The 11,541-nt window shown below is 39.7% G+C and overlaps 1 protein-coding gene across 1 annotated transcript in view; it reads left to right on the top strand.

Moving 5' to 3' along the window:
• Positions 1 to 7,250: 7,250 nt before the first annotated feature.
• The window catches only part of LOC308080473 (zinc finger protein 513-like), a gene marked incomplete at its 3' end in the record, with an annotated part of 31,386 nt that continues 27,095 nt past the window's right edge, over positions 7,251 to 11,541 (top strand). The window contains exon 1 of the mRNA XM_080422370.1: positions 7,251 to 7,461. Within this exon, the coding sequence (XP_080278496.1) occupies positions 7,422 to 7,461 (40 nt within the window). The 5' untranslated portion in view covers positions 7,251 to 7,421. The remainder of the gene's footprint in view (positions 7,462 to 11,541) is intronic.

Below are 11,541 nucleotides of genomic sequence, written 5' to 3'. Positions count from 1 at the left end.
AAAGTACCAAAAGTAGAAAGTACACATTATGCAGTACAAGTTTTCAAATCTATAAAATGTATTAAAATCTTGTAAATAGACGATCTACAATTGTCCGATTGTAGATCGGCTATTTTCAAATGGCCGAAATGCATATAGGGCTGGTTAATGGTTAATGTATGTTTTGTAACAATAATCAAAATCTACAAAGTAACTGAAGTTTTCAAATAATTGTTGGTGGAGAAAAAATACAATATTTGCCTCTGAGATGTAGTGGAGTAGAAACTAGAAAAAGTGCTCCTCGGAGCACAGGTCTCCGCCAGGTCAGGTACGTTATTCTGGCCTCCTGGTGGCGCTATAATAGGCCAATGTGAAAAGGGTGCCAACCGTGCCATTTATTCTTGCATTGACACTGCATTCATGATTTGAGGCATTTTGTTCCAAAAATGTGTTTTGCTAAATTAGACCTGCTGGTGGCGCTATAACAGGCCAATGTGAGAAGGTTGGTATTTCTTCCTCGGCCTAGTGGGAATGTGCGTGTGAAATTTCACGGAAATCGCAAGCTGTGTGTATACTTTGAGGCTTTTTGTTCAAAACGGACCAATCCTGCAAACTTTGGAAGCCAACCTTAGGCAATGAGGATGGAATATGGGAAATCGGATAGATCCGTGTTGATCACCTGACTATAGTGATACTGTGTACTGATTTGCATGACGTTTGGATAAAATTTGTAGGAGTAATATAAAAAAATGGGTTTTGCACAAATCGGCCTCCTGGTGGCGCTATAACAGGCCCATGTGAAAGATTTGGGGCAGAAGTTCTGAATTGGCATCCAGGGAGTGTGTGTGCACAGTTTCGGAGCGACCGGGCCAACGGTGCCGGAGATTAGCTGGTGACAGACGGACACACGGACACACGGACACACGGACGGACGGACAGGGGGTAAAACATACTCTCTCGCCATGCCTTCGGCCTGGCGGAGACAATAAAAGAACCGAAAAGTAAAAGTACATCAAAATTGTACTTAGGTACTTTCCACCACTGCTGTTGACACTGCAGAACACACGGTCAGACGATGGCCCAAACATTTGACAAACTTGAAACGTTATCTTGTTTGTTTCATTGTTGTGCTATGTATCATTTAGTAACAGCAGCAGGTGTCCCTTCTGTGTGTGCGTGTGTTTGTTTTTTTTTTTTTTTTTTTTATTTAGCGAATCGATGTATAACTCAATTTAGAACCAGACTCCCATCGGGACCAATACCTGCATTACTCGGCAAGAGAGTTTGTGTGCAGTTTGTCTATATAATATGTGTGCCTTACAAACAGGGTTTCCACGGTCATGATATTCCTGGAAATATTTTGAAATTAGAAAAACAGATCTATCGTCTACGTCGGGTGGAAACCTCATTTCTCGAAAACTGTTACTTTTCAGGATTCAAATTCTAAAATGGCAAAAGTGGCAGATCTACAAGCTCGAAACGTGGCGCGAAGCGACGCGTTTAGAGCTTGTAGATGTGCTACTTTTGATGCTTTTGCGTGACCCTGGATGATTTACAAAAAAACACAATAAGTTAAAATACGGAGATAAGAGGTTTCTGCCGGAGTTTGCATGTTTTCCCCATGTCCCCTAGGGTAGGTACCCTCACAAAAAAACATGCAGTAATCCTGGTCTCTATACTGCCTCCCCCTGGTCAGCCGGGGCGCCTGATGGAGGGGAAAGGAACTGGTTGGAATAACGTGTTCCTTCCACGCGCTACGTCCTACCGGGGAAACTCCCCCCCCCCCCCCCCCCCCTGTCAGGTGATAAGAAGCGGCCTGCTCACTCCTCATGCGTTGAAGGAAGCATGAGCTGAGTTCGGGGCTCTCCCCAGGCTAGCAGAGGCAGAGTAACGCCCAGGATTACACGCTTAGGCATTGGCACTGGGTGAAAAATAGGGGTTACAAAATCGTGGGATAAAAATTTGAGAAGAAAAATATGTTTCTGCCCGACAGCAACCAAACACATTGTCTTTGTCTAACATTACGTGAAAGATGGGTAAAATGTGGTAAAATGCAGTGCTACTTGATACGTTGTTAGCTTGTAGATCTGTTGTTATTGTCTGTGAAACACCTTCGCTCGAGTCTGTCTCGGGGCATTGATGCACACTGGTTTAAGAGTCTCATTATTGCACTGTATGATTTCTATAGTCCTGGAAATGTAGTAAAATACTTTGGAAAAGTTATGGAAATGTTTTGGGAAAAAAATATGTGGAAATCACCATAATGGTGTTGTGTAGAGTAGACCATAGTTGTGTGATAAGGTATTCCAATAGGCTACTGATGCACTGACTGTAATCTGCTAACTAAATTCACTTTAATCTCCCATGCCCTTACATTTTCATACAGGCAGTTATAAAGCCTTCATTATTCACATAGAGGATATTTAGAAAACTAATACAGCATTTAATGAAGTTCTGAAGATGCCCATAATATTTTACTGATTTTACATACTGTATACTGTATACTTAATACTTAAAATAAGACTAATTAATTTAAATAATAATATGAACAAAATATATTTTCTGCTGTATATTTTCACCCCTCTTTTGTGAAAAAGGAATGAATTCATCTATTACAATTTAATTATTACTATTAAAAAGTTAATTGCACATGGCCGGTGACAGACACTTTTTTTTGTGTAAAGGAGTAGTTCACCCCAAAAAATACTTATTTTCTATCAATTACACACCCCATGAAGCATGGAGATTTTGTTTTTGTCTTATTCCTGAGCCAAAACCTTTATCACCGGCGGTCTCTCTGGTAGGAGACACGGAGTCTCCTTTGTGTCTCCCACCTGGATACATTATTAGCATCTTTCCGCCAGTCATCAAATGATTGGCTTAGAAAATGTGACAAAAACTAAAAAATCTCCATGAGTTCAGTGCTTCATGGGGTGTGTAATTGATAGAAAATAAGTCGTTTTTTGGGTGAACTACTCCTTTAAGATTGAGGATGAAAAGTCAACAGCAGGTTTGTGAGGAGTGTGCTCAGATGAATATGAATTGAGTTTTAAAAGTAGTCTACAGTACACTATAAACTAAGGGGTGGACATTTTGCTGGAAGTGACCGTTATCTATCACTCATGACACGTTAGAACTATTATCAGAGGTGGAAAATGTACAATTTTTTTTTACTTAAAGGGATATTTCACTTTAAAAAAAACTATTGGTCATTTTATCGTCTACTCAGGCTTTTGTGAGCCCCCCAGACCATTTTTAAATTTCTTGATTCAGTATTTATACATTTGATATTCATTTTATCAGACACGCCCCCTTCCTATACAAACCCATTATAACTTCAAACTCAATTTTTAACATGTTAGATTCATCAAAAATACCCGTCCTTGGTTCTGGTGACTCACCCTGCCCTCCTAATACGCGTTTTTTCGATTACTTTTTTCATTTATTTTATAGAAATTTTAATTGTATTTATTTATTTTTATTTCCCCCAAAAAATATTCAAAATAAATGAAAAAAGTTATAAAAAAAACACGGCCCCCTCGCGCATTAGGAGGGCAGGGTGAGTCACCAGAACCAAGGACGGGTGTTTTTGATTAATCTAACATGCTAAAAATTGAGTTGAAGATATAATGGGTTTGTATAGGAAGGGGGCGTGTCTGATAAAATTAAAACAAAATATCTAAATAATGAATCAAGCAACTTAAAAACGGTCTGGGGGGCTCACAAAAGCCTGAGTAGACGATAAAATGACCCAAAGTTTTTTTGAAAGTGAAATATCCCTTTAAGTAAAAGTATCAATACTGCAATATAGAAATACTCTGTTACAAGTAAAAGTCCGGAATTCAAAATGTACTTGAGTGAAAGTACAAAAGTATTGCCATCAACATGTACTTAAATTACCAAAAGTAAAAGCACTCATTATGAAGAATGTCCCATTTCAAGTTTTCAAACGTATAAAAATCTTTTGAAAACAGAAGATCTACAAGCTCACAGTGCGTAGCATCGCGACGCACTGTGAGCTTGTAGATCTGCTATTTTCAATTGTCCAAAATGTAAATAGGGCTGAAGTGGTTAATGTGTGTTTTGTTATATTAATCAAAATCTACAAAGTAACTTTTACTCAAGTAAATTTTGAATTCCGGACTTTTACTTGTAACAGAGTATTTCTACATTGCAGTATTGATACTTTTACTTAAGTAAAAAACACCATTTACTGAATACCCATTACAGTAGCCTACCTAAAACATGTCCTGAAAGTTTAATTGAAGAAATCGACCACTAGGGGGTGCAACACTTAAACACACAATGAGAAGCTATGAAATGCATATCAAGAACGTGCACTGCACACCAACCAGTCAAAGAAATAGGGCGACAGAAAAGAACAAGTCACAGGAGAAGTAGTGCCCTGTTATATTTGGTTCCTCAAGCTGATTGAACTATTGACAATAAAGCATGTGCATAAACATGGTTGTTTGTTCATTATCTGTAAAAAAGAATAGTACGCAATGAAGTTCCAGAACTTATTTCCAGTGTGGTCCTTCATCTTTATCGTCTTCGTCATCTTCTGAGCTTTGACCCTGTTAATTGTCACTTGTGGAATTATTGTTGTACCCAGTGGTGGAAAGTAACTAAGTACATTTACTTATACTGTACTTAAGTACAATTTTGAGGTATTTGTACTTCATTTGAGTATTTCCAATTTCCAATAGTTCTACTTCTACTCCACTATACATCTTGGATCCAAATATTGTACTTTTACTCCACTACAATTATTTGAACGCTTTAGTTACTAGTTACTTTGTAGATTTTGATTATTATTACAAAACATGCATTAACCACTCAGCCCTATATACATTGTGTCCATTTGAAAATAGCAGATCTAAGCTCACAATGCGTCACAATGAGCTTGTAGATCTGCCATTTTCAAAAATATTTTGTATACATTTGAAAACTTGAAATGGGACATTCTGCATAATGAGTACTTTTACTTTTAGTACTTTAAGTAAATTTTTACTCTTACTCAAGTACATTTTGAATTCCAGACTTTTAACCTGTAACAGAGTATTTCTTACTTTTACTTAAGTAAAAAATGTAGTACTTTTCCCACCACTGACGCTCGGACACCGGTTTTTATTTAGGACTACAATACCCACCACACACCTTGAAGCGACGTGACGTCACTCCAGGAAGTGTGCAGCCAGCCAGCAGCAGCAGAGCTCCGTTCCGTAAACAACTACAGGACATCCGGTTCTGGAGCTAGCAAATATACGGTTTCCGGTTGCCTTCAGAATAAGATAATCGTATTTTATGTTTTTTTAAAAGACATACATTACAACAGCATTTATCCATTTAGATAAATTATGAATGTTATTAAAACCGTTTATGTTACACAGAAACACAATTTGTGTTGTATAGCTTCGTTTAAATGCTTAATATATAGTTTTATGTGAAAATGAACCGTTTTTCAATGGTTTTCAACAGTGGTGGAAAAAGTACTCAAATGTTTTACTTAAGTAAAAGTATCAATACTGCAATGTAGAAGTACTCTGTTACAAGTAAAAGTCCGTAAATCTAAATTTACTTGAGTAAAAGTACAAAAGTATTGGTATAAAAATGTACTTAAAGTACCAAAAGTAAAAGTACTGAAATGTTTGAAAATAGCAGATCTACTAGTTCACAACGCGTCGCATCGCGACGCATTGTGAGCTTGTAGATCGGCTATTTTCAAATAGCCGAGGTTTAAAATATGGGTAATTGTGTTAATGAATGTTTTATGATGTAATAATTGATATCTGAAAAGTAACTACTAGTAACTAAAGTTTTTAAATAATTGTAGTTGAGTGAAAGTACAAAATTTGCCTCTGAGATGTAGTGGAGTAGAAGTAAAAGTATTGGAAATTGGAAATACTCAAGTAAAGTACAAATACCTCAAAATTGTACTTAAGTACAGTACTTAAGTAAATGTACTCAGTTACTTTCCACCACTGGTTTTCAATGGCTTCTTTTTACTCTAGAGGATACTCTTATTGTGAAGAGATCGTCCACCGGAAGTCTTATACTTGTTAAGCTATGGTTGCTCACGGAACACAGCTCAGCAGCAGCAGCAGCTAGTGTGCGTTTGGCTCTTTGGCAACAAAAGGCTCTCCAGTTGGAGTTTGATCTCAATCTGTGGAAGTTCTGGACATTCTCCTGTAACGACACCAGGCAGGGTGAGTCTGACAGCGGATCGGCCGCTCACACGCGTGTCACACACCACACCACAGCGCTGGGAAAAACTACAACTTTAACATCCTAAAAAAACTGCCTTGGAGAACTCCTCCAAAAAAAGAAGCTATACCTATATAACCAACATGGCTCCGTCTATTATTCGCCGTGGGAACAATAACAAAGAATGAGTCACCCGGTCCACGTTAATACGAGACAGAAATGTCGTTTGTATTCATTCATGTTCGATTTGGCCTTTAGATCAAGACTATCGTATGTGTTTGATCGAGTCTTGACTTTTACTTTCGGTCCGTATCTACGAGAGTCTTAGCGACCACCCCCCCCCCCGTTTGCCCTGGAATGTCGCCAGTAAAGCCCGTATTTCTCCGAACATGTACAAATGCAAAATATAAGGTGCTTACCCGCTTGCCCCAAATGTTACCTAGGCGTACGGCGTGTTTGTGCAATGTATTAGTCCATATTTCTCAGTAAGGAAGTGTCTGTGGCCGATTCTGTCGGAAGTTCCCAACGGGCGGTAGTTACGGGGCGCATCCCTTGAAAGTTGGAATTACACTCAATGTAAACAGGAAGTAAACGACGGGGGGGAATGGCGTTCAGACACAGATGGGATTAAAACACTTCTTTATTGAAAGATATGGACTAATACATTGCAAAAATACCCCGGACACCTGGTTGACATTTGGGGCAAGCGGGTAAGCATCTTATATTTTGTATTTGTACTTGTTTGGAGAAATACGGGCTTTGCTGGCGACATTGCAGGGCAAACTGGGGGGGGGGGGGGGGGTGGCTAAGAGGTGTGTTAAACTACAGCAGTGGGAGAAGCTGTAGGATCTGTGGATCAAACTTGGTCTTAATAATTCCTCTTTTTCAGGGTGTAGCCATGGCCCCAGAATGGTCTAATAACAATGTTATAAACTGGTGTAATAATTCATTTTTTTCAGGGTGTAGCCATGGCCCCAGAATGGTGTAATAACAATGTTATAAACTGGTGTAATGTTTCCTTTTTTTCAGGCTGTAGCCATGGCCCCAGAATGGTGATGATGACACCGATGCTGCTCGTTGGAGGAAGAGGAGGGTGATGATGATGATGATGACATGCTCAGTTAGGCCGTTGGCTGGTTGACTGACTGACTGCCGTCACGACCACAGGATCCGTGTGTGTGTGTGTGTGAGTGTGAGTGTGAGAGAGAGAAAGTGAGGCAGAGGAAGAGAGGAAGATGCCGAGGAGGAAGCAGTCGAACCCACAGCCGGTGAAATGTGAGTTGGTTTGTTGTAAATGAGACCTCTGATCAGTGTAAAAAGTACTCACATTTTTTACTTAAGTAAAAGCATCAATACCGCAATATAGAAATACTCTGTGAGTCCGTTACAAGTAAAAGTCTGGAATTGAAAATGCACTTGAGTAAATGTACACAAGTATTGGCATCAAAATATACTTAAAGTGCGGTGAGAGCGCGCCCTACCGCACTTTTATTTTACAAAGCATTGGCAGAATCTGCCAATGCTTTGTCAATGCAAATGCGTGGATTCTTGGAAAAAATCCGCAAGACCAGGAATCCACGCATTTGCATTGACAAAGCATTGGCAGATTCTGCCCCAGAGGTAAAATAAAAGTGCGGTGAGAGCGCGCCCTAACAGAGTATTTTTATATTGTGGTATTGCTACTTTTACTTAGTAAAATATCTGAGTACTTTTTCCACCACTGGGGGTAAGACGTGATCGTTAGAAAGTGTGGCTTTAACCCATTAAGACCTGGAACGCATCAGAGTCATTTTTTTTATTTGAGCTAAGAAGCATTATTTTACACTTTGGCTGTTATTTTGGCAATTTTAGTAATTTGGCAATTAACCCATTGAGGCGTGAGGTTCCGATTCTGCAAAATGTCTTCTAAGGGCGCGCTCTCACCAAAAGTTGGCTGGCCGCTGTTAAACGCAGGTTGTGCACGGCCACAGTTTTTTGCAGCCAGCGGATTCTAAAAAAACGGGAGTGTCCTGTCACTCACTTTCAGGACTCTCCCCGTACCCCGCACCGCCTGCTGCCTTGAGCACCATGTTGCTTCCTGAGTCTTGGGACGGTCCGCCTTCCACTCACCCGATTGGACAGAGGGAGAAAATGAGCTCCTGCCTCCAGCAGTTTTATGCTTCCGGAGCATAAGCGGATCTTTCCGCCTGTCGCGCAGACCTTGCGTTTATCTGCTCTGCACGACTTGTCCATTTGAAGCAGAAAACTGCTGGAGGCAGGAGCTGATTTTCCTCCTCTCTCCAATCGGGTGAGTGGAAGGCGGACCGTCTCAAGACTCAGGAAGCACCATGGTGCTCAAGGCAGCAGGCGGTGCGGGCTACGGGGAGGGTCCTGAAAGTGAGTGACAGGCGCGTCACTCCCGTTTTTTAGAATCCGCTGGCTGCAAAAAACTGTGGCCGCGCACAACCTGCGTTTAACGCTAGCCGACCATGTTTTGGTGAGAGCGTGCCCTAAAACAGTTTTCTGAAAAACGTATGTTTCTATATCAGTGGTTTTCAAACTTTTCATGTGAAGGACCCCCAAAATTATATGAATTTGGCCGCGGACCCCCATCTCAAAATATTTTGTTCCAGGGACCCCCAGAAGCAAAGAATAGAGTTAAAAATGTTCGCTTTAAACAATACATATACAAAGATTTGCACACATTTTCACGATTTTTCAAAAATAGCAGATCTACAAGCTCGTAGATCTGCTATTTTTGAATGGCCAAAGTGTAAAATAATGCTTTTTAGCTCAAATGAAAAAGTGACACAGATGCGTTCCAGGTCTTAATGGGTTAAAAAATATTGAAAAGCCTTATGTTGGGTTTGTGTTGAATCTATACGTTCTCTCCATCAAAGGCTGATGTCTGTATGTCAGACGGGCAGTGAGACAATATTGCAGACATTCTGTCCACGTGTGTGTGTGTGTGTGCGGTGGTGTAAAGTAACGGAGTGCATTTACTCAAGTACTGTACTTGAGTTCACTTTTGAGGATTTTCTTTTACTTTACTGGAGTATTTCCCATTTTCAATACTTTTACTTCCACTCCACTACATCTCAGAGGCAATTATTGTACTTTTACTCCACTACACTTATTTGAAAACTTAAGTTACTAGTTACTTTGCAGATATAAATTATTATATTATAAAACACACATTAACCACTTTAGCCCCATTTCATACATAGGCTATTAGAAAATAGCCGATCTACAAGCTCGCGACGGGTTGTGAGCTTGTAGATCGGCTATTTTCAACCATTTTATTACTTTTACTTTTGGTACTTTAAGCATATTTTGAGCATATTTTGATGCCAATACTTTTGTACTTTTACTCGAGTAACATTTTGAACACAGGCCTTTTACTTGCAACAGAGTACTTCTACATTGTGCTATTGATACTTTTACTTAAAAAAATGGTGTGTGTGTGTGTGTGTGTTCGCTCGCTCGCTAGTTATCTCATCATCAACGTCCTGGCCCTCTCGGACTACCGTTTCCTCTCTCTTCCTCATCTCTCCCTGTTTCCTGTCTCCCTGCTTCCTGTACACGGAGTCCGTGCCGATCACCCCTGCCCGACCTCTGACCCCGGTCCCTCCTCCCTTCTGCCCCGCTCCGCTGTTCGTCTCCTCCTTCCTTCCCTCATTCCCTCCCTGCTCCCCTCCTCTCTCTTGTCCTTCCTGTGTCTGAGTCCATTCCTGTCCTCATTATCTCCCCCTCCCCAGTGGTGGAAAGTAACTAAGTACATTTACTTAAATACAATTTTGAGGTATTTGTACTTTACTTGAGTATTTCCAATACTTTCACTTCTACTCCACTACATCTCAGAGGCAAATATTGTACTTTTACTCCACTACATTTACTTGAAAACTTTAGTTACTTTTCAGATAAACTATGATAAAATGAAACATACATTAACCACTTTAGCCCTATTTTATACATAGACTATTTGAAAAAAGCAGATCCACAAGCTTGCGACGCATTGTGAGCTTGTAGATCTGCTATTTTCAAATATTTAGTACTTTTACTTTTGGTACTTTAAGTACATTTTGATGCCAATGCTTTTGCACTTTTACTCAAGTCCATTTTAAATTCTGATACACTTTTACTTTTTATACAGTATTGCAGTATTGGTACTTTTACTTAAGTAAAGAATTTCAGTACTTTTTCCACCACTGCCCCCCCCCTCTGTTCTGTTTTTAATTTCATCCATTCCCTGTGTTTCGCCACTCCGTCACCACCAGCGTTGCCAGATTTTCGAGAGAAACAAGCAACCAGGTCTATGAGAACGAGCCCAAAAGAAGCGACTATAATAGGCCACACGAGTAACCTATACGTCAATTATAGGTTACAAGCTCACAACGCGCCGCAATGCAATTTCATCCACTCTCTGTGTTTGCTATTCCGTCACCACCAGTGTTGCCAGATGTTGCGAGAGAAACAAGCCCAAAAGAAGTGACTATAATAGGCCACATGATGGCTATTTGAAAAGAGCCGATCTATAAGCTCACAACCAGTGGTGGAAAAAGTACTCAAATGTTTTACTTAAGTAAAAGTATCAATACTGCAATGTAGAAGTACTCTGTACTCTTTTACAAGTAAAAGTCCAGAATTCAAAATTTACTTGAGTAAAAGTACAAAAGTATTGGTATCAAAATGGACTTAAAGTACCAAAAGTAAAAGTACTAAAATGTTTGAAAATTGCAGATCACAAGCTCACAACGCGTCGCGACGCGTTGTGAGTAGATCGGCTATTTTCAAATAGCCAAGGTATAAAATAGGGCTAAAGTGGTTAATGTATGTTTTATAATGTAATACATTTATATATGCAAAGTAACTAGTAACTAAAGTTTTCAAATAATTGTAGTGGAGTAAAAGTACATTATTTGCCTCTGAGATGTAGTGGAGTAGAAGTAAAAGTATAGACAATTGGAAATAGTCCAGGAAAGTAAAAGTACCTCAAAATTGTACTTCAGTACTGTACTTGAGTAAATGTTCTTAGTTACTTTCCACCACTGCTCACAACGCGTCGCATTGCGACGCGTTGTGAGCTTGTACAGTAGATCGGCTATTTTCAAAATAATTTTGAGGAGAAAAAATTATAATATTTTTGGAACATTTAAAAAAAACACATCTGGTATGGGGGTCCCTGGCACAAATGATCGTTTCAGAAGGGGGTTTGTGGACAAATACACATTCATTTGGGGGGGGTGCTTGACAGAGGGATTTGGAGTGGCAGGGGCTGGAATTTCAAAAGGGCACCGAACAATTTACCATACTTTTAGGCCTGAAAACCCCAAAATAACCTGAAAATGTGACGTGCTTAATGTCCTCAAAGTCACA

Source organism: Gymnoscopelus braueri (genome assembly GCF_963280865.1).
Source record: "Gymnoscopelus braueri genome assembly, chromosome: 24".
Taxonomy (NCBI): Eukaryota; Metazoa; Chordata; class Actinopteri; order Myctophiformes; family Myctophidae; genus Gymnoscopelus; species Gymnoscopelus braueri.
The sequence above is the reverse complement of the archived record's forward strand: the minus strand, read 5'-3'. Positions and strand labels throughout refer to the sequence as shown.